At 45.6% G+C, this 23,463-nt stretch overlaps 1 protein-coding gene across 1 annotated transcript; it reads left to right on the forward strand.

Moving 5' to 3' along the window:
* The first annotated feature begins 1,250 nt into the window (after positions 1-1,250).
* LOC142403958 (E3 ubiquitin-protein ligase RBBP6-like) lies at positions 1,251-16,051 on the forward strand. The gene is given in 14 exon segments (XM_075490256.1): positions 1,251-1,416; positions 3,372-3,471; positions 5,564-5,600; positions 6,146-6,235; positions 8,245-8,384; positions 9,247-9,419; positions 10,167-10,270; positions 10,716-10,913; positions 11,168-11,229; positions 11,791-11,851; positions 11,854-12,101; positions 12,725-12,778; positions 12,878-12,985; positions 15,955-16,051. Coding segments are annotated over 14 exon segments (1,638 nt in total).
* Positions 16,052-23,463: the final 7,412 nt, after the last annotated feature.

Raw genomic sequence — 23,463 nt, forward strand, 5'->3', positions numbered from 1 at the left:
CCTCGGCGAAGGCATCTGGCCCCAGCTCGGGCAGGATCAGGGTCTCCTCTGGTGCCTCCGTGATGGACACCCCTGCTGAAAAAGCAATCAAGACCAGCCCAACCACGGGGTGATGCAAGCTTTCCTGGGCACGGGATTGCAGCCCGTGGGGTCTGCCAACCCCCAAACCTCACCTTTGGGCTTTGTCTTCATTCTGCTGCATGGCAGATTCAGGGCAATCTGGTGGGGGCTGGCGTCGGGGACGCTGTCCTCGATGACCATGTCATTGTCAGGGGCCTCTAAGATCTTCTTGGTGCTGCCAGTCAGGGTGTGGGCAACAGGGAGGCCCTGCACCAAATCCTGAGCCATGGGGTACAGGGGCTCCCCCTGGACCATGGCCCATGGCCCCAGGCCCATCGGCTGGTGGGGCACCAGTGTCCCCGTCACCATCTGCTGTCCCCAGCCGTAGGCAGGGGGACAGGGAGCAGCCACAGGGGTCAGCGGCAACACATGGGGGAGCTGCACCAGCTGCCCCGGGGCCCCCAGGGGCCCTGGCACCCCCTGCCAGACGCTGGCCTGCCCCAGCTGGTAGGCGATGGGGTGGAGCTGGGCAGGCTCAGAGGACACCGTCAGCCCTGGAACAGAGGGCAGCCCGCAGGCAGTGACTTGTGGAGGCATGGCCGGAACGGTGAAGCTCACACTGGGCACCTCCATTGCCATCGGCAGGCGGAGAGGGAAGCTCTCTGCTGGGGGAAGCGAAGAGGGGTGATGGGGTGAGATATTGGCGGGCAGAGTGGCTGGGGGGTACCTGGAGGGCAGGAGCAGCAGGAGGAGCGGGAGCCTGCTGCTGTACCTGCTATGGCTCTTGGTCAGTGTGGGGTTTGTTTGGGGCAAACAGCCTCCGTCCCCATGGCGATCATTGCGCCAGCACCTGGGTGCAGTATGCCATTGTGAGTGTGCAGTGACCCGCTCGAGGCAGGCGTTTGGTTGTTGGCCGGGAAACCCCTGGGCGGAACGCTGAGGCAGGGGCTCCTGAGTCGCCATAGCGAGCAGTCAGCGCTGGGAGCGCTCTGTGCGAGAGAGGGAGCGGAGGCCGAGCGCCGTTCCCTTTGAGTGCCCTCGGCCCACTCCACCTCAGCCTGTGCTGCTTGTCCTGACCCCCTCGGTGGGCCCTTCCCCGTGCCGCCTCAGGCCATAACCTGGTGCAGAGGCCGCAGCGCCTTCTGCCACGGTAGACGCTGTTGTGGAGCAGGCACCGCCTGGCCCCAACCATGTCGTGCGTCCACTACAAGTTCTCCTCGAAGATGAGCTATGATACGGTCACCTTCAACGGCCTCCACATCTCCCTGTGCGACCTCAAGCGCCAGATCATGAGCCGCGAGAAGCTGAAGGTGGCCAACTGCGACCTGCAGATCACCAATGCCCAGACCAAAGAAGGTGCGTGGGGGCAGCGGGCACGGGGCCTCGGGGTCCGACTGGCTGGTGGCATCGCAGACCGCACCGCAGCAGCCCTGGCCTGCGGAGCTGCAGTCTGCTCTTTGTGGCTTGTCCCCACGTAGCGTGAGTCAGTCTGGGGCCCATCGTGCCAGCACGCGAGGGGACTGGGAGGGCAAGCAGTGCCGGGGATTAAGCGGTGTGGGAAGCGATAATGTGATTCGGCCACGATTGGTAGCTGTGACTTGTGTTGGGGCCTCACAGAGCTGTTCTTCTGTAGTTGATATTCAGACAGCCGCCTTCAGGTCTGTGTTTTAGAGGCGGAGCTAGGCGTAGAAGAATGCATGGTTGATGTGCGATGTATAGTGCTTACAAAAGTTTTGGTTTCCTGGAATTCTTCTAGGTAAAACGATAAGGAAATGTGGGAGGATAACTTGTAATACCAAAGTTGCCAGATTGCTTTGAGATCTGGCGGAGAAAGTTCTCCAACAGTTTGAAAATGCTCTGAATTCCAGAGGAAGCTTGCTGTTTGATTCCCTAGGGGGAAAGATCAGGAATTTTGTTTCAGCGAAATGATTTCTCAGTTTTCTGAAGAAGCATTCTGTCATTTGGAAGTAGAAGTAAAATGTTCATTTTGTGGTTGAAGTAATGTCTTCTGGTAGGTATGTTTTGGTCTAAGAGAAGTTCCTGCCCGTAGGAATAATATACTGAAAAATGGAGCATAAATTGTGAAATATTCCTATTTTGAGTGTCATCACTGAGCAAAACCGCCGTGACAGAGCTTGGCTGGAGATACAGCAGCTTTGGTTTTCAGACCATCATTCTGATTCCGTCTGCAAAGCTTTTAGTATGTACAGCTGTAGGCAGATGACAGGGAATGGCTGCTGATAGTGCTTTAAAATATTTAGTCACAGCCAGCTCGTGTGAGTACAACATACAAACCATTCTCATGGAGACATCTTTGCGTTTTAAGCTGACTCAGTCCAAGTGTCTCGGGGAGTTGTGAGGTTTTTTTGTTTGGGCCTTACAGAAAAGGTCAGAAGGCTTTCCTTCTCTTCAGAAGACTAACATGGTGTAAGCCAAGGCAAAGCATGGATAGCTTCAGGCACACGCTGCTTTCGAAAGGCTCTTCAAGGCTGTCTTCATAAGTCATTTGGTTTGAGTCTGTCTGCTCTGCAAAAAGTGCATTGAAAGAATCCACGTCCCTTGGGATGGTTCAAACTAGATGATGAGCTTAAGAGGGGAGATACCACCTTAGTTGGAGCCAATTCTGCCCTACTTGTGAAATCAAGCTCAAAAAACCCCAAAATCTCTGTGATCCAATGTGTAGCCCTGCCAGTTGTGTTTCCATGTCAATGTAAAGCACTGAGCAGCTGAGAAGTGTGGCTGTTGATGGATTAAGCTGCAAGAAATAGACAGAGATGGCAGGCTGTCTTCTGTGTTCTGTCAGTCTTCATGGGTGAATCGTTTTTAGTGAACAGCTATGAAAGCAATGGCGCAGAGTTTCCATGCTTTAGCTGAGTGCCTGTGTTGTTGCAGGGCAAGCTCGTCAGACTTTGGAATGTGGTTTATGCAGGTGAGACTTTGCTGTGGTTTGTTTTTCTCCAGAGATGTCTTGGTTTTGTAGCCTAAGAGCAGCAAAAGCAACGTAAGCTAGGTCAGGAAAGAACCTCATGCATTAGCAGACTCTCCTTCAGTGACCTTTGAGCCCCTTTTGCTGTTGGCGTTCAAACTATTTTTAAGAAATGCAAAAGATTTTACTGCTTGTGTTTGATTCTCAGACCTGAGGATTTCTTGGAATGTCCTGTTAGTGTGTTGGGACGATAAAGGCGCGATGTTACCTAGAACATTTTGCTTTTTAATCTGAAAGGGATTCTGTGAAGTGCTATGTAATGACATATTAATATACATTCTTACAAACTGACTCATGTTTTTTTCTGGGTTTGTGTTGTTTTCAGAATACGCAGATGATAATGCCCTGATTCCTAGGAACTCATCGGTAATTGTTAGAAGAATCCCTGTTGGAGGAGTTAAAGCTACCAGCAAAACATATGTTATGTGAGTATCCGTAAAGCATGGTATTCTTTGTTAGGGGTTGCAGTGTGTGAACTTTTTGGATGGCTATTAGTTTACAGAGGCATTCAGACTGTATCTTTCTCGTTAAAGCTGCTGTTAGTTTTTGTTGTCATGGGGTAGATTTTACTGTATCTGTCCCAAAGGAGACTTACCTTTTTAGGCCTGCTGGGACATGGGGTTCAAACTCCAACAATGGTAACTTTTAAATAAGAGGAGTCTGTTGGGTTTGTTCTTGGGGTTGATTTTTCTGAGACCCATGCTGTAGATGCTGTTTCCTCTCCGTGGAGAGATTCCTCATCATATGTGTTTGCTTTTAGTGCTTTTATAGTCCAGACAGACAGGCATTGTAGTGTAACCTGAGACTTTGTTCCCATCTCAGAAGAGTCTGATTCTCAGGGCTTGACTATTTCTTGCATTTGGGGGAGGCGGGGCGGGATATGGCAGGTATTCTTACGTCCCAAATCTGGGGTTTGTGTGTACTAGCTATAGAGGAAAGACCAAGGGTTGCCAGCTGGGGAATCACACAAACAAGAAGTTGCATTCCTAAGTGATTCCTATTAGTTTCCTAAAGACAATGTCCGTTTCCGGCAAGAGAAGAAGAACACTATCCTAAAGCGTGTTGTCTTTTGTGCGAGTGCGATGAAGGAGTAGTTAATCCTTTCCAAACTTGAACCTCAGTAAGCAGTTTAGCATGTTACCAAATGTTACGAGTTCTCTTTCCAGGTCGTTTTTTACCCTGAGGTGATATGCGTGCTCCAGGATTTAATTCTGTGTTCCTAAGCTGTTTGGAGGACAGAGAATCAGGTGTATTGATTAAAATTACAGCTATTCAAATGCCATCCTGACTCCAGGATTATTGCTGTCATTTATTTATTCATACAGTCCAGATCTCTATCAGCTGCATTAGCATTGTTTGAATGGTCATGTTTTCCAGCCTTCTTTGAGATACGCCTCTCCACCACAATTAGTAGATATTATTAGCTTGTGGTTTTGCCATGCCTTTCTGATGTTGCTACTCAGTAAATAAAGTAGACATATGAGTTACAGTGTGCCTTGAACAAACAGTACAGCAGTGTCCTGGTACCCATGAAGCATTTGCAAGCAAAAAGCCCTGAATTTACGTGGCTCTGCATGTAAACTTCACATGAATTCCACAGCAGCCTTTGAATTGCCTCTGCTCATGGGACACTTGGGAGGATGTAGGAATTGTTTGTTAATGCCATCAATGGTTGCATGTCTGATTGGTGATGAGTAGCATGCAGACACAGATCAATGAGTACGTGGAATCTCAGCAAGTTTTCAAATGTAATAATTATTTCCTACAATATTGTAGCATTTCCAAGATTATCTTAAAGCAGATTCGGGCAGTTAAGACCTTTTTTTCCCAAAAAAATCCTAGGAACTGCTTTCAGGTGAGATTTCTGCGCCTATTTTTAGTCAATATAGCATATGTAACACCTTGAGCACATTTTGGCACTTTCATGGCTAAATATGGTAGATATCTGAACAGAGTGCTTGGGCTTCCACAGAGAAACACTGTTGTAAAGACGATGCTGCTGGCAGTTTTGTTATTTCTTTGTCAGATGGCTGATTTGTTTCATTTCAGTAAACTTGCACTTCAAAGTGTCTAGAGCCTCCCTATTCTTCCTTAGAAACTGAAGTACTCTGTCTGGTACCTACTTGTAATGCTAGGGATATACGGATTGGCTAAAGTTACCTTCTTACTATCATGGACGATTATTTAAGAATACAAAACTGTAGTTGAGACTTCATATTTTTGATACTTACTCGCAGAGACAAAATATCTGAGGACTTCGCTTGCACTGTTGTGTTCTGTATCTGTAAGTCTTGGAGTAATTTGTGACAAAGTAGAAATGTGATTTGGGGTTTTTTTTTTTAGTTGCACTGCATGCACCAAGAGGGAACAGTTTATATATACGTATAAATGTTCACATTCACTAGAGTATCAGAACAGAATGTTTTGATGTTCAGGTTTTAGACTCTGTTTTCACTGCTTTATGTTGGGTACAAGTGCCTTATTTTAAGTTCTGATCACCTTTCTTTCTTCTTCTAGAAGTCGAAGTGAGCCAGTGAGTGCAACATCAAAAGCAGTACGTAAAAACCAATCTCAGCCTTTTTTCTACGCACGGCCCTTAATTGTATGCAATGTAGCCTTGTATTAATTTTCCACACATTACCTTAATAGATATTTTCCAGTAAAAGATAGTCTATGTTGTAAGTACTGTGCATTTGCTTTAGCATAGTAAAAAGTGAGTAATGCCCTCATTTGCACAGTTCTCCTGTGAATATTGCTATTTGTGCCTAGTAATGCATTGTATTTCATATGGAATACTCTAGAATATTTCCTGACTGACTTTGTGTTGTACAGATAATGTATGATGGTTTTTGGATCACGTAGGTTGAAGGTTTGCACAACTGAACATGGTGCCCTGTTCTACATCTGCCTGTCCATAGCTAGTACTATGTCTGTCTGTATAGCTTGTTGTGTGCTTTTTGCTTCTTGCCATAAAAATTGTTTGGAGTGTATTTGTTGCATTTTCACATTGTATCACTTAGCTTTTGTGTTTGAATATGAATATGCGTTTAATATGAATATGTGTTCAACATGAATGTGTGTTTAATTTTTTGCGAACAGATTGATGACTCTTCTGCCCCTATTTCTCTGGCCCAGCTTATTCAGGTATATCTATATTCTCGTCAAGAGCTTAAAGGAAAAAAGTGTTTGGTTTGTATTTTTAAATCTTATACTGTGATGCATAGCTGGATAACTCTTGTAATGTGAACAAAACATTAATTTGATTTTTAAGAATTTAAAGTATTTCATTTCAGTTTGAAATGTCTGTGTATTTTGATGCTGTCCTGTAAAGAGTAGTTGCCAGTTTGGGAAGGTAGAAGGGGAGCACTTCATCAGCCTCAATGTCATGTTGTGGTATTACTCATGTTCCAGACACAAAGAAGCAGCACTTTAGAAGCTGTTTACTTTTTTTCATGCATTTCGTTAATGTTGCATTGGAAACTAACACAAGTTTCAGAGAAGAATTTAATTGGCTGTCAGTGATGGACATTTCAGGGGGGTTTGCAACAGCCGAATTAGAGGTGTTTCTGGAACATGGACACAAGCAGGGTCATTTCTGCATTTCTAGTTATTACAGTTAGAGATCCAATCTTTGGATGCTGCACAATTTCATAAATTGTAGTATATCTTCTCCTTCAAACAGTCTGGAGCTTAAAAATCAGTTTCAAAATCTGGATAGTATAATTTTTTCTACACATAGCTTCAGTCCACTCAGAGGAAAATGGGATTGGTGACACAAGCCTTTATGTGAGGTACAAACAGAGCCGAAGGTTCTGAGTGCCCGAGAAGGCTCTTTTCAAGGAGGTGAACAGGCACATAGACACCATGTAATGGTGTAAGGACTCCCCAGAACATCTTCAGGACAGCTGTATTTTATAGAAGCAGCTGTTTTCATGCAACCTCAGCTAGCGCTGTGCTGCTCTTCACAGGACGGGGTGAGTGGGGTTGTCTTTGGCTGTGTGGGCTTAAATGTGTTTCTAATGCCTGTGTCAAACAATTCCCTGTGAAACAGACTGCCAATCTGGCTGAAGCCAATGCTCCCGAGGAAGAGAAAGTAAAAGCTGTGATGATACAGTCTTGCCAGCAGTATGATCCCATCAAGTAAGTGTGGATAATGTCAAATCTGTTCTTTGAAGATTCTGGAAAAAATTGTGGAGGTGTTGGTTTTAAGAAGAGCGACACATGCATGCCTTTCTCTTCTTTTCCCAAAAAACCTTTTAGTTACTTGAGGAAACCCTTGGGTCCACCTCCACCATCATATACGTGCTTTCGCTGTGGAAAACCTGGCCACTATATAAAGAACTGCCCAACACATGGGGTAAGATTGTGGGGGACTTCTGGTGTTAGTTTGTTTTTAACGTGTTTCCCTTGGCAGTTAGGTAACAAATACATGAACACTCCTATTAAGACTCGTTTCTCTTGGGGTGAAATAGAGAGGCTATATGGCAGTGTTGCAAAGCCCTTCAAAATTCAAGGGAAAGCTGGAATTTGAAATGTAACATTTTCTTTTTTCTAGGTCATTGACATTGAATATGTCCATAGATCTTTCTCTGTGAACTTGGATGCTTATTGTTATATATTTCAATATTGCTGGAAAGTTTTCTGGTTTTAACTCTTTCTAATGACAGTTCACAGTTTTTAGTATTCCGTAGAAAACCAAGGTGTTTCTGTTGACCCCATCTATTGAATATTTGCCTGTTGTAACTACACCAGTCTCTGGCTGAGCATTCATGCCATGTGACGTTAAGTCACTGAATGCATATGCCTGAGGTACGAATACAACCTTCGTATGGAGAGGGTGCATATAAGTTTCCCCAGTGACTGATTCAGAGCACCGAATGAAGCTGTCGCTCTGAATTGCGCTCTGGAGTAGGAGCGGGTTTGTGTCTCTTGTCTGAGTGGGTGGTGAGCTAAGGGATATTTCACCCTTAGGGAACCTGAAGTGAAGCCAAAGCATGTGGAGAGAGTTCAAAACACTGCTCAAGCCTTTGGGACATCCTGGCTATATTCATTTAGGAAAATAAGTATTTCAGTTTAGCAAGCCTCACACTAGGTAAAAGGAGAGCCCTGAAGGCTTTTGCTGCTTAAAATAAGCATTGCAATGTCATTGGAAGTGTGGGTCTTAAGATGAGCTATGTCTGCATTTCTTTTCTTAACAGGACAAAAATGTTGAGCCTGTTCCCAGAATTAAAAAGAGCACAGGAATTCCCAGGAGCTTCATGATAGAGGTGGAAGACCCCACTACAAAGGGTGCCATGCTGACAAGCACTGGGAAATATGCCATACCAACTATTAGTGCGTACGTATGGAATTAAATGGACTGACCACAAAGTGAACGAGAGAAACCATGCGTGAATGTCTGAGGGGCAATGCAACCAAGTTGGCCAGCATCTGTAGTTACAGGGCAGGAAGCATTCTCATTGTCTCTTAACCATAAAATCCGTGATGCTTTCCAATATTACAATAGGGTGGTCCTACTGTTCATGGCCCTGGACATTGATAAATCAGGTGGTATGCTAAGAATCTGTATTTCTGTAAAACATTTCAGTAGTGTTTACAGAGTAGTCCTTCTCTTTGAAAGCTCGTTTTGCTTCTGCTTTATGTTTCCAAGGCTTCTTGCAACATTTGTCAACTAACGGTTGGACTGAGAATTCCTCCCCCTCAGATTTTTATCAAGTAGATGCTATAACCTAAGAAAATACTCCTGTGGGCTGACGAGAGTGGCGGCTTTAAAATGCACTTGGTAGCACCTCTGTTTTTCTGCCATGGATCTCCTTTTGTAGAAGCTGTAACATCGACTTCTTCCATTGAGAAAATGTCCTTACTCGGAGACTAACTTTATCCTGAGCCTGCAATGTATGTTTACCCTCTGGCAAAGGAGAGGTGGGATCCTTCTCACCTGATTTGTAGCTGTCAAACCATTGTTTTTCTAGTCTGAGCTGATTTCTTAGTTGATCCAATGAATGGGAGAGCTCAGCAGAAGGAAGACTGTGTTGTGGCTATAGAAAAGTAGTTTAAACTAAATGCCTACATTGTAGAAGGCTGATGTGGAGGGAGGAGAACTCCAGCTGTTCTCTTCCTTTGATAGAATCCAAAGCTTGGAAGAGTTTTCCTTTACCCACGTTTAACTTTTTCCTTTTTCCTTCCCCACCCCCCTCCAGGGAAGCGTATGCCAGAGGAAAGAAGGAGAAGCCTCCCTTTTTAGCAGAGGAGCCGTCCTCCTCCTCCTCCTCAGATGACCCTGTTCCGGAAGAGTTGTTATGTCTCCTCTGTAAAGACTTGATGACTGATGCAGTTGTTATTCCCTGCTGTGGAAACAGTTATTGTGATGAATGTAAGTGTTACTCCCACGTTTGTTAATTCAAAACATCACAGCTGATCTTCTGAAAGCAGAGAGAGGAGGTAATGGAATGACTTTGTTACCAGCTCTATTTCATACTTAAGTATACCCTGAACAGGAAAGGACTCTTCTCCTAGAAAGGGAAAAAAGAAAAAAAAATAAGCAGAAAGCTTAGTACCTAGTGAAAGCCTCTTTATATGCAGAGGGGCGAGTAGGAGAAGAGCGCATAATTGTGCAGGTGATGACAGTATGAGATATTGAATGCATTTAGTTTGTCCACACCCTTTCTCTCCTAAAAAACTGCATAGCCAACTCTGGTGACTTCCTGCGGTCTGCAACAAATGCAGAGTTAGGCATTTAATCCACATTCTTCTCCACGGGAGAGCTGGTTCAAAACTTCAGAACTCAAACCTACTCATGGTTTTTTGAGACGTGTTTTATTCATTAACCTGGAGGTTGGTGACTTCTGACTGTACTAGATAGTGGAAAGAAGACTAGTCGAAACATCGAGACACAGCCTACTCTACATCTTCAAATGTTGCAATAGTGCAATGTCAAAACTGTCTCGTTATTTGCTGCGTACTATAAATTTTTTACACCGTTGAACACTTATAGCTTCATGCTTTCACTTCAAGACCATATTCACCCACTACCCATCTTCGTGATTTTATAATTAATTAGAACCCCCAAAATTTCCTCTGTTTGGCTAAAAACTGTTTGGATGATTCTAAACATACACAGGTATTCGAACAGCATTACTGGACTCTGAGGAACACACATGCCCAACCTGTCATCAGACGGACGTTTCTCCTGATGCTTTAATTGCCAACAAGGCCCTACGCAAGGTAAGGTGATGACTTTTACATCAACTGTTTGTAAGAAAAGACTATTTGTAAAAAGCTGAAAGGGAAGAAAGGCTAATTTACACCTCCTTAAGCAAGGCCAAGTTGAATAAGGCTAAATGTACCTTTCAAGTACATTACCTGTTGTTCCAGAAGCTTACAGCTCTTTAGAGACAATCTGCACATTCAGGTCACGCTTTTGTTTAACGTGATTGCCTCACTTTCAATTTCGGTGTTAACACTGAGGTGCTTGAAATACAGATACTCTGAGTTACCAGTCCTTGATCTTGGTGTTTAATGTGATGTGTTCATATAGCTGTATGTTGATTGATTTTAGGCTTGATATCATTTCCAGGAGTACACAAGTCATTTTACTCTGTGGAGGCTTTTGTTCATCTATCTACTGAAGTTTCATATTGCCTTTTTGTAAATGTTTTTCTGCCTCTAGGCTGTCGACAACTTCAGAAATGGAACAGGCTACACAAAAAGGCTGCGCAAGCAGCTCCAGCAGCAACAGCAGCAGCAGCCGCCACTGCTACAACCTCCAGCACCACTCATGACTGCTGTCCGTCCTGCTGCTCTGGTGACTGCCGGTGAACTCTATATATCTTCCTCTGGGTCCATCAGCAGTGTGTTGGAAGACAAGGTAAGTTTTATTTCAACATATGCAGTGATTTGTGTATCTTAGTAGAGCTGATTTTCCAACTCCTTGCATTTATTCACACGGGCTGTCAGGTTCCTCTACTACAACATCCGGCATTTGCAAGTCTTCTGGGCCCCCAAGGACAATCAATATCCACAACTGGTAAGTAACTATAACTGTAGAATTTCTTTTACAAAAAATGATCTTCAGATAAACTGAATGGGATTTTTTTCTTTTTCCTCTCCCCACTCCAAAAGGGCATCCAAGGAAAGGCAGAACAATTCACTCAGTCGGTGGCAGACCAGGCTGGGAACTGTGAGTATGCCACAGAAATTCAATATATTACTACTTGTAACCTGTTAAACGAGGCCTTAACACATAACTCACACAACAGCTGGTTTCTAATGAAATAAGTATGCCCAGAGAGTTGCGGAGAATACAAGTGGTAATTAATTCTAACAACATAGGCAGCGTATGTGGAAGAAGTTACCAGAAGTTTGAGAGAAGATTAATTAATATCTGTGCAGTCCTTTGAAGATCAGCAGTGTGAAGTATGAAGCGTCTCAAGGAGTGGCAGAGACGTGGTGGGCACTTGGCACATGGGAGGTGGGCGTCTCTTAAGCAGGGGCAGCCTCCCTCCAGAGTCGCAAAGCTGAGTCTAAGGAGAGAAGACTGAGGGAACTGTTGGGGGTGAGGATGTGGAAGGCAAGTCTGAGGGTCAAGAAATGAGTGTAGTCTCAAATGAAGAGAAAGCAGGGAGAAAAATGCTGAAGTTGGGAACAAGAAGCGCTCGCCACTGTGCTCCCGCTTCCTTCGCTTTCCTCTTGAACATCAGGGCAGAGCGTAACAAACAGTGACACGTGTTTTGGGGTTTCTTTAGAAGTTCAAATCGAGGATGCCCACGCAGTGAACATACCCAAAGGCCTCAGGCCCCAACACTGCAGCATCAACGGCAGCCTTTGTGCCTGTGCCTCCACCTCCCTTGTCTCCTCCACCACCCCATGCACTTCCTCTTCCTCCGGGGGTACCAGCACCACAGTTCCCTCCTCAGTTTGCACCTGGTCAGCCTCCATCTGCTGGGTACACTGTCCCCCCTCCAGCATATCCCCCAGCTCCTGCACACACGTCATCAGCTTGGGTACCAACAGCAGTACCCATGGCTCATTCACATACCATCCCAACAACACACGCACCTCCTTCAGAGATTCACAGACTCATAGAATCATTTAGCTTGGAAGCGACATTTAAGATCGTTGATTCCAATCGTAAACCTAAGACTGCCAAGTCTGCTACTAAACCATGTCCCTAAGCACCACGTCTACGTGTCTTTTAAATACCTCCAGGGATGGTGACTCAACCGCTTCCCTGGCAGCCTTTTCCAGGGCTTGATCACCCTTTTGGTGAAGAAATTTTTCCTAATACCCACTCTAAACCTCCACTGGAGCAACTTGAGGCCATTGCCTCTTCTCCTATCACTTGTTACTTGGGAGAAGAGCCCGACACCCACCTCACTACAACCTCCGTTCAGGGCGTTGTAGAGAGCGATGAGGTCTCCCCTCAGCCTCCTTTTCTCCAGGCTAAACAACCCCAGTTCCCTCAGCTGCTCCTCACAGGACTTGTGCTCTAGACCTGTCAACAGCTTCGTTGCTCTTCTTTGGACGCACTCCAGCCCCTCAATGTCTCTCTTGAAGTGAGGGGCCCAACACTGAACACAGGATTCGAGGTGCGGCCTCACCAGTGCCGAGTACGGGGGAACAATCACTGCCCTAGTCCTGCTGCCCACCCTATTTCTGAACCAAGCCAGGATGCCATTGGCCTCCCTTATGTAGGCAGGAGTTTTACAGAGAACAACGGAGACTTGAAGAGGAGTAAGTATTTGGCTCAATGAAGTTACGTTGTTTTTCATTTTTGTCTTTCAATAGCGTATCGGACTGCAGTTACACGGAAGTGCAAAAAGAAAGAAAGAGAAAGGAAGGAAAGAGAAATTCCAAACCTGATGAGTTTACCGCTGATTTTGCTAAGGAAATGACAGAGTGTAAAAGGATGAAAAAGGAGCACAGGCGTTCGTTTTCCAGGTAACTGCTTTACATGTCCGTAATGGAGAAGCAGATTGTCCAGAAGAATCAGGAGGAGTTCCTCCGCTCCACCTCTCTAACCAAGAGTCGTAACCTTCGTTCTAGGTCCAGGTCACCCCCAGAGAGGAGATCCCATGCCCGGTCAAGGTCTCCAGTATTTAGAGGCCGCTCTCCCACTGAACGGACTCTAGCTCAAGGGGAAGGAGGAAAGGAGTATTTTAAGTAGATATTATAGTTAGGACTAAATAAATTAAATGAAAGACAAAGCAAAAACATTCGCTTCTTGTTTGCTCTGACTGTTCCTGACTGGGGCTGTGGGTAGCCATAGGGAGGGTGGAAGCCTTGCATCTCTCTTTACAAGTCCTCTCTCTCTCTCACTGTCAAAGCACTGCAGCTTCGGGTGCTCCTAGTGTTGGAGACACAATTAGCTTTATTCTTACAGCTAACTCAGGTCTTGGTCTAAAGTGTCGGCTTTTTTGGGGGGTTTGTTTGTTTTTTTAATACACATATTTCTGTATGTGTTTCAAAGCAGAACCTGGATCTTAGTGCGGTAGGAATAAAGCACTGGGAAGCTTGCCAGTTATTGTGGAACAGTACAGCAGCAAAATGAAAATTAGTGAAGGTTTGTTTAAAAAGATTGCATGAAAGCTTTTGTTCTGCATATTTCTTCATTGTCTTGCTCTTATGTTAGCTGTCGTTCTACACTTCCACAGTTATGCTGCTGTCCTCCTGTTACTACAGCCAAAGCAAGAGAGTGGACCCTTTTTGCTTTAGTCTTGGTGTTTCAGTCACTGCAAGGATCTCTAGTTGGTATTTGTCCTTCGAGGCTGCAGAGAGTCATGCCCATTGTTTTAGTGCCGTCAAGCACAACTGTGATCCTTCCTGGCTGAATTTTTAGTGTAGCCAAGCTGTGGGGGTTTAGGAAACCACTCTAATGTACACGTAGCACACCCACAGTGAGATTAGCCTTTTCCTCCTCTTTTCTATCCCCTTTCCCACTTGCTTTGTGCCAGTTTCTGTTTAGTCTTCTGTTTGCAATGAGAGTATACAAGTTTACAAGTATACAAGTTGTATGCAAGTTTCATGGAGCTCTTGTTTCTACTTGTCTGATTGGAGGGACTGGCAGGAAATAGAAAAATACAAGAACTAATTAACAGTTTATGAACTCTTCTGTTTCAGTTACTGGTCAATACTGGACTGTTTAATGCTAGACTCCAACAGAGAGCTTTCCCAATTTCTTGTTTGCTTCTGAAAAACCACCAAACGGTCGTGGTGGTGCCTGCCATGAGAGAACATAGGCCTGTTTTTCCACCTGTAGAAAAGAGTGGCATATGGAGCATGAAGCTTCAACATACTTGATGAGACTTCCTTTTTAACAGAACTGGGTACAAAATGTTCTGAAAAGAAGGAAAGGTGAATCTTCTGGTAAGACCTGCCATGGAAAGAAGGTCTCTTTGTCCAGGTCTGGGTGTTCCTCTCCAAAGGCACATTTTCCAGAACTTTTGAGTTAGTGATACAGCAATGCTGTCTGTGCTTTCCTAAACACAGAGAGAAGGAATGACTAACTGGAGTGAGGCATCACCTTCTGCACGTCGATATTTTTCCCCAGAGCCTGCTAACGCTGCTCCCCTGAATTCTTCCACTACGTTAGGCAATAAAGGACAAGAGCTTTTTCCAAGGAAGGGTTTGAATCTCTCTTCTGATCAATGTAGTGACCTCTTGAGGAGGGCTGTTTGGATAGTATGGCCTGTGGTCTAATACAACACAGGAAATGAGTTTTCTCAGCTTTTAGAGGCTCCTCTGTCACAGCAAACACCTTTATTTCAACAATTGGAGCAGTTCCTTTTTTTTTCTACACAAAGTGGTGGGTTACTTTTATGGCTGGAGTTTTGGATTGGTGTTTTTCTTTGGGTTTTGTGGGGTATGGCGAGTTTGGCATTTTTAAACTTACTGACAGGAGGGGCAGAGTTCCTGTTTCAGGGCTGATATGCCTGCGCTTTGTTTTGACAGGCACCTACTGTGTTCATAAAAGCACAGCCATGTGCATTTAGAAATGATGAGGCATTAACTGATTAATTTACAAACGACATGGAAAATATGTTTCCTGTAGTGCTGCTGCCTTCTGAAATCAACTGAAATACTGTTTTCAATCCTTTCTAGCTGAAAATTGACAGCTTCTTTACCCCTGGGACTTTTAAGCAGTTGTGAGCATTTGACAAGGGTCCATCTCGGAGATTCTGCAGCAATAAGTTGATCTCAGGCGGGTCTGGCCTCTTAGTTCAGGAGAGCCAACTATGCTAAAGGACAGCACTGAAAAATACGCTGAAGCCCCATGGAAACTGATGTGGCGTGATGATGGCTAAGTGCTAGAATAAGGCTGGCAGGTTGTACTGCTCTAATAGAAAAAGGCTCGAGCTGATCTCAGTAGTGTTCCCATGATCCTTCAAGTGCCTTTTATATCACCTGGAAACACACTGCGAGACTGATTTTTGGAACACCCTAAATGCAACAGAACAATAACAGTATCTCTCACTATCGCCATGGACATGTTACTTGCAATCTCACATCCAGACCCCCTCAACTCCGAAATGTCCCCATATACAATTCCTTCCTCCATTTTCCAAATGGCCCTGAAGGAAGGGGAAAAGAAAAAAGTTAACTGAATCTCAGTAACCCAGATATTTTCTTTTACTGAATGTGCAAAATGATTTGGAAGGTAGTAAAAAAGCCTCCCAAATCTTTCTTCTCATGTCGCAGACTTATTTTGCTTCTAAAACACAAGAGGAAAAAGACAACGCAGACAATACCACATATTCAATACAAGACAGACAATACATACGAGACAATAAAGACCACACCGCACACTACGTACCATACATACAATACAATACACACAATACAATAGAAAACACAATATAAACAATGGATAGCGAGTTCACAGAGAACAAATGCTGCCCTTCTTACTGTAGCGACATAGTCAAGTTTGGAATACTTTGTGAGCAGATGGTTTCAAAATTTGCTATTTGTGATGAGATAGAAGGGAGTCTTGAGACACTATATCCTTGAGTAGAATAGAGAGAAGCAAGGCCTGAGACACTGTATGCTCCAGTAGAACAGATAAAGGAAAAGGGTGGTAGAATAAGTTGGGTTTGTATACGGAAGAATGGTGTAACCAAGCCAAAACCGACCTGAGCGTGCACGAAAACGGAGTTCAACCAGCGGACACGGTGAGGAAGACTATGGACGACCACCAGAGGACCCTGGAAGACCACCAGAGGACAGGAATGCGCAGGCATCAGGGACATTGACATATCTGAATGAGTTCTAGGAAAGAGTAGGAATATGATAATCATTTCCCAGCAATCTAATGAAGATGTATATTTGGATTGTCTATCATTTCTGTAGTTGTGCAATTCGGCGTGCACATGAGGTGGAGCGATCCCCTGTGCGCCCGGCGCCGCAATAAAGAATGCCTGCATTCTAAACCTCCAAACTGAGTTTTAGAGGGTTCTTATTTTGCCGACTGAGGGTATCACAATGCACATGATACGTACAATACAATACATTCAATACGATACATACAATACCTACCAGACCATACCATAAAATACATACAAGAAATACTTTACCATACAATAAAAGACAACACATACAATACATATAAGACAATGGAATACAAAATGCAATTAAAAAATACAGTACATACAGTACAATACCTACAATGCCATACATACAATGCCATGGATTACAAACCATAGAATACAAAGCACAGATACAACACGTAAAATGAATTGGAAATACAATAAAAAATAGAATACAATACACAATACAATACAGAAAATAAAATACAATACATACCGTAATATACCATCAATACACACCGCACAAGGCATACCACACAATATATACAATACAACACAATACATACAATGCAAAATACAGTACAAAATAGAAGATACAATACATACAAAATACAATACATACGATACATACAATACATATGATACATACAGTACAATACGATAGACAGACTGGTGGTGCCATGCTCTGCCCCCCGAGACAGGAACAGGAGCAGCAGCAGCCACCAGTAAGAACCCACGATCAAGGGGATCCTGTATCCCCCCGCACCGGGCTGAAGGCAGCAGCTCCAAGGAGAAGAGCGAACGGAGGCAAGTCCACGCTCGTGGCAGCAGGCGAACGCCCTCCTTGCCCACCTCGCCTCCCCAGGTGCCTCTGCACAGCAGGTATGAGGCCCTGGGGGTGGAAGGCCAGTCAATGGAGGATGGGGTGACAGTCCACCTACACCAGAGGTGTCGCCCAGGGCAGAAGAACGTACCTCTCGTATTAACACCACCCCCACAAGGAAGAGAAGACGGGTTATAGTTGTGGGCGACTCCCTTCTGAGGGGAAGCGAGGGCCCGCTATGCCGGACGGACCCTCCTCTTAGGGAAGTCTGCTGCCTCCCCGGGGCCCGGGTGAGGGATGTCACGAGGATACTCCCTAGCCTGGTACGGCCCTCGGACTATTACCCTCTCCTGCTCTTCCATGTGGGGGGCGATGAAGCTGCAACACCAAGTCCTAGGGCAATCAGAAGAGACCTCAGGGCCTTGGGACGGCTGGTAAGAGACTCCGGAGCACAGGTTATTTTCTCCTCTCCCATTCCAGTTGTGGGCAGTGACACTAGAAGGAACAGAGGTACCCAATCTATTAACTCATGGCTCCGTGGCTGGTGTTATCGCCATGGTTTTGTTTTTTTTGACATTGGGATGGCCTACAGAGCACCAGGATTGCTGGCGTCTGATGGGATTCATCTTTCTCAAAGGGTGTCGTGGTTTAGCCCCAGCCGGCAGCCAAGCACCACGCAGCCGCTCGCTCACTCCCCCCCCCCCCCCGATGGGATGGGGGAGAGAATCGAAAGAGCAAAAGTAAGAAAAGTCGTGGGTTGAGATAAGAACAGTTTAATAATTGGAACAAAATAATAGTAATAATAATGAATTATAATGAGAGGGAAAAAAACCAATGAGAGAGAGAGAGAGGAACAAAACCCAAGGGAGGGGAAAAAAAAAAAAAATATATATATATATATATAAAAAAAATTACAACTGCTCACCACCTGCCGACCGACACCCAGCCAGTCCCCGAGCAATGATCGCTACCCCCCGGCCAACTCTCCCCAGTGTTTATATACTGGGCATGACATCATATGGTATGGAATAGCCCTTTGGTCAGTTTGGATCAACTATCCTGGCTGTGCCCCCTCCCATTTCTTGGGCACCTGGCAGAGCATGGGGAGCTGAAGGGGGAAAGAATCCTTGACCAATGTAAACACCGCTTAGCGACAGCCAAAACATCAGCGTGTTACCAATATTATTCTTATACTAAAATCCAAAGCACAGCACTATACCGGCTACTAGAAAGAAAACTAACTCTATCCCAGCCGAAACCAGGACAAAGGGGAAAGAGAATCTTTGCTCAGGAGCTTGCAGGGCTCATCGACAGAGCTTTACACTAGACTCAAAGGGGGAGTGCAGTAATATCAGGCTTGCACGAGGGAAGCTGAGGGACCACGTGCCATGGTTAGAGGGAGCGGGTGCCAGCGAGGGCACTCGGCCTGTGTCACTGGGGCACAGCTGAAGCTGAACAGAGTTGAGCTAGGGGATACTGAGGCAATAGGAGCCAAGAAGGAAACGCCAGTGAAGCCCCTCAAAGCACAGAAGGGCTGTTCCTCTGTGAAGGAGACACGGACGACAGCCCAGCTGAAGTGCCTCTACACCATTGCACGCAGCGTGGGCAACAAGCAGGAGGAGCTGGAAGCCATTGTACATCAGGAAAACGATGATATGGTTGCCATCAGGGAAACATGGTGGGATGACTCGCACAACCGGAGTGCGTCGACGGATGGCTATAAACTCTTCAGGAGGGATAAGCGAGGCAGGAGAGGCGGTGGGGTAGCCCTATACGTTAGGGAGTGTCTGGATAGTTTAGAGCTTAATGATGGTGACGAGAGGGTGGAGTGTCTATGGGTAAGAATCAGGGGGAAGGCCAAGGCGGCAGATATTGTGGTGGGAGTCTGTTACAGACCACCCAGCCAGGATGAGGAGACAGATGAACTATTCTATAAGCAGCTGGGAGAAGCCTCACGATCGCTAGCCCTTGTTCTTGTGAGGGACTTCAACCTACGGCTGTCTGCTGGAAATGCAATACAGCAGAGAGGAAACCATCTAGGAGGTTCCTGGAGTGTGTGGCAGATAACTTCCTGACACAGCTGGTGAGGGAGCCAGCTGGGGAAGGGGCCCCACTGGACCTCTTGTTCATGAACAGAGAAGGACTTGTGAGCCATGTGATGAGAAACTGGCTGCTCATGGCTTGGACGGGTGTACTCTTCGCTGGGTAAAGAACTGGCTGGATGGCTGGGCCCAAAGAGTGGTGGTGAATGGAGTTTCCTCCAGCTGACGGCCGGTCACAAGCCGTGTTCCCCAGGGCTCTGTGCTGAGGCCACTCCTGTTTACAATCTTTATCAATGATCTGGACGAAGGGATCGAGTGCACCCTCAGTAAGTTTGCAGATGACACCAAGTTGTGTGGGAGTGTTGATCTGCTGGAGGGGAGGAAGGCTCTGCAGAGGGACCTGGACAGGCTGGATCGATGGGCTGGGGCCAATTGTGTGGGGTTCAACAAGGCTCAGTGCCAGGTCCTGCACTTGGGCCACAGTGTCCTGGTTTCAGCTGAGATAGAGTTAATTTTCTTTATAGTGGCTGGTATGGGGCTATGTTTTGGATTTGTGCTGAGAACAGTGTTGATAATACAGAGATGTTTTAGTTGTTGCTGTACTAGTCAAGGACTTTTCAGCTTCCTGTGCTCTGCCAGGTGCAGAAGAAGCACAGAGGGGACACAGCCAGGATAGTTGATACAAACTGCCCAAAGGGCTATTCCATACCATATGACGTCATGCTCAGTATATAAAGCTGGGGAAGAAGAAGGAAGGGGGGGACATTTGGAGTGATGGCATTTGACTTCCCAAGTAACCACTACGCGTGATGTAGCCCTGCTTTCCTGGAGATGGCTGAACACCTGCCTGCCCATGGGAAGGAGTGAATTAATTCCTTGCTTTGCTTTGCTTGTGTGCGTGGCTTTTGCTTTACCTATTAAACTGTTTTTATCTCAACCCACGAGTTTTCTTACTTTTGCTCTTTCGATTCTCTCCCCCATCCCACCGAGGGGGAGTGAGCGAGCGGCTGTGTGGTGCTTAGTTGCCGGCTGGGGCTAAACCACGACAGTCCTTTTTGGCGCCCAATGTGGGGCACAAAGGTTTTGAGATAATGACAGATTTGATTGGAATGTGCCAGATAGACTTCATAGCTGTTATTGTTGTTTAGCTATTAATCAGCAGGCTTCTGTGCTTGCCATAGGCTTGCTTGCCTTACTGTACCTTAGAGTCTAGGGCTCGTTAGTGGCTGCTTTTTGCTTTCACTGCTTGCCGTGCTGCTGTACTGCTTATCGTCTTACTCTGCTGTGCCTGGGAACATTTTGATAACAGCCATGGCGATGCATCTGGGCTGGCAGATGGCCAGGGCATTGCTGCTGTTTCTGTGCTGCTGTACTGGACAGGCTGGAACTCCGCTGTGAACTCGAGTTGAAGGGACTGTGGCCTGTGGATGAATCCACGTGGGAGCAGGACACCCCGAAGTGTCTGTGCCCATGGATTAGCCCATGCCAGAGCAGGTATATCTTGAAAAGTCTGTGGCCATGGTTATGTCTGTGCCACAGCAGGTATACCTCTGAAGGGATTGTGGTCCAAGGATAAGTCCACGCTGGATAAGGTGCACCTCGAAGCATCTGTGGCTGTGGACGAAGTCCATGCTGCAGCAGGTACACGTCGAAGCATCAGTGGCTGTGGACGAAGTCCATGCTGCAGCAGGTACACCTCGAAGCATCAGTGGCTGTGGATGAAGTCCATGCTGCAGCAGGTACACCTCGAAGCATCAGTGGCTGTGCATGAGGCCGTGTTGGAGCAAGTTTACTTCTGAAGGTACTGCATTCTGTGGATAAGTCCAAGGTGGAGCAGGGGCAAGGGGAGGACTTCATTGCAATGTTAAACCTGATGGTCTGTCCAAAGGGACCAGGAGTGGAGATTGTAATGGAAATTCCTTTAAATTGTTGTATCCCGGGATTTGAGTTGCATGTTGTGGGAATTACTATAGCAGGAACCCCTTGTTGCTAGCCAGGCTAGGAGCAAAGGGAGAAGTTTATTGCAATGTTAAACCCTATAACCTGGCCCAAAAGGACCAGGGGTGGAGATTGTAATGGATATACCTTTAAATTGTTGTAACCCATGATTTGAGTTGCATGTTATAGGAATTACTACAGCCGGAACCACCTGAACCAATGGAGGAGAAGCCTTACAAGAAGCAGTGCGAGTGCAGCAATGACCTGACCTGAGCTGGCCTTGGTGCCCAATAACTCCAAGCAACACACCACCTCTCCTGTCCTGAGTAACAACCATAAGAGATGAAGCCCAAAGTCATGGACTAAATGAACTCAGTGGACATTTTGTGGACATTTTTGGACATTTTACAAATATTTTGTAGGGGTGGTCCATAGACTAAGGGAATGATATGTGTGTATTATATCAAAGGATGGGAAGGGTGACGGTGGGTAATGAGAATGTATTGGATAGTATGAGACCTGAGCATGACGTAAATGGTATGGAATAAGGGGTGGATACTGTCCTGGTTTCAGCTGAGATAGAGTTCATTTTCTTTATAGCGGCTGGTATGGGGCTATGTTTTGGATTTGTGCTGAGAACAGTGTTGATAATACAGAGATGTTTTAGTTGTTGCTGTACTAGTCAAGGACTTTTCAGCTTCCTGTGCTCTGCCAGGTGCAGAAGAAGCTGGGAGGGGACACAGCCAGGATAGTTGATGCACACTGACCAAAGGGCTATTCCATACCATATGACGTCATGCTCAGTATATAAAGCTGGGGAAGAAGAAGGAAGGGGGGACATTTGGAGTGATGGCGTTTGTCTTCCCAAGAAACCATTACGCGTGATGGAGCCCTGCTTTCCTGGAGATGGCTGAACACCTGCCTGACCCTGGGAAATAGTGAATGAATTCCTTGGTTTGCTTTGCTTGCGTGCGCGGCTTTTGCTTTACCTATTAAACTGTCTTTATCTCAACCCTCAAGTTTTCTTACTTTTGCTCTTCTGATTCTCTCCCCCATCCCACCGAGGGGGAGTGAGCGAGCGGCTGCGTGGTGCTCAGTTGCCGGCTGGGGCTAAACCACAACAGGCTCTAAACTCTCATTTTTAGGGCCAAAACCACTTTTCTTAAGGTCCAAAGCTACATTTATAGAGTCTGAGTTTTCATTTTAGGGTCCAAAGTGTCATTTTTAGGTTCCAAAGTCGTATTTTTAAGGAGTCCAAAGCATCAATTCTAGGGTACAAAGCCTCATTTTTACCGTCCAAGCCCTCACTTTAGGGAACAAAACACCATTTGGGGTCTCCAAGCCTCATTTGTATTGTTCAAAGCCTCATCTTTAGCGCCCAAACAGCTTTTTCAGGGCTGAAAGCCTAATTTTTAAGGCTCAAAGAATCAGTTTCAGATCCAAATCTTCCTTTTTAGAATCCAAAGCCTCATTTGTAGTGTTTTAACCCTCATTTGTAGGGTCTTAACCCTCAGTCTAGGCTACCAAGCCTCATTTTTAGGGTCCAAAGCCTCGGTTTTAGTTGATAAACTCCAATTTTGAGAGTCAAAGCTCCCATTTAGATGGCCAAACCCCTCCTTATTAGGATCCATAGCTGCATGGATAGGGTTCAAATCCTTATTATAGGACACAAAGCCCAATTTCCCGGTCCAAAGCCTCATTTCTAGATCCAGACTCTCATATTAACTTACCAAAGTCTCATTTATGTGGTCCAAAGCCTCATTTTTAAGGTCCAAACCCTCTTTTTGAGGGGCCAAATACTGATTTGTAGGGCCTAAACCCTCTTCTTAGGGAACAAAGGTTCGGGTTGAGGGTCCAAAGCTTTATTCAGAGGCTCCAAAGCCTCATTTGTAAGACACAGATCTTTCTTTTAGAGGCCAACATTTCATCTGAATGTCCAGATCCTTGGGGTCTGTTTCTAATCCCAAATTTTGAGGGTCCAGAGTCTCATTTTTAGAGCGCAATGCCTCCTTTTTAGGGTTCTAAGCCTCATTTCTAGGGTCCAAATCTGAATTTTTTAGGGTCCAAAGCCTCACATGTAGAGTTTAAAGCCATAATTTCTGTTCCCAAGTCTCATTTGTAGGGCCCAAAGCCTCATTTTTAGGATCCCTGCCCTCATTGGAAGGCTCTCAAGCCTCATTTTGACGGCCTAAATGCTCCTTTGTAGGGTCTAAGCCCTCACTTAACAAACAAATCCTCCGTTTTAGGGTCCAAAGGTTTATTTGGAGAGTACAAAGTCTCGTTTCTAAGGGCCAAAGCCTCATTTTGAGTGTC

The sequence above is a fragment of the Mycteria americana genome, unplaced genomic scaffold (assembly GCF_035582795.1).
Source record: "Mycteria americana isolate JAX WOST 10 ecotype Jacksonville Zoo and Gardens unplaced genomic scaffold, USCA_MyAme_1.0 Scaffold_49, whole genome shotgun sequence".
In the NCBI taxonomy this organism is placed as follows: domain Eukaryota; kingdom Metazoa; phylum Chordata; class Aves; order Ciconiiformes; family Ciconiidae; genus Mycteria; species Mycteria americana.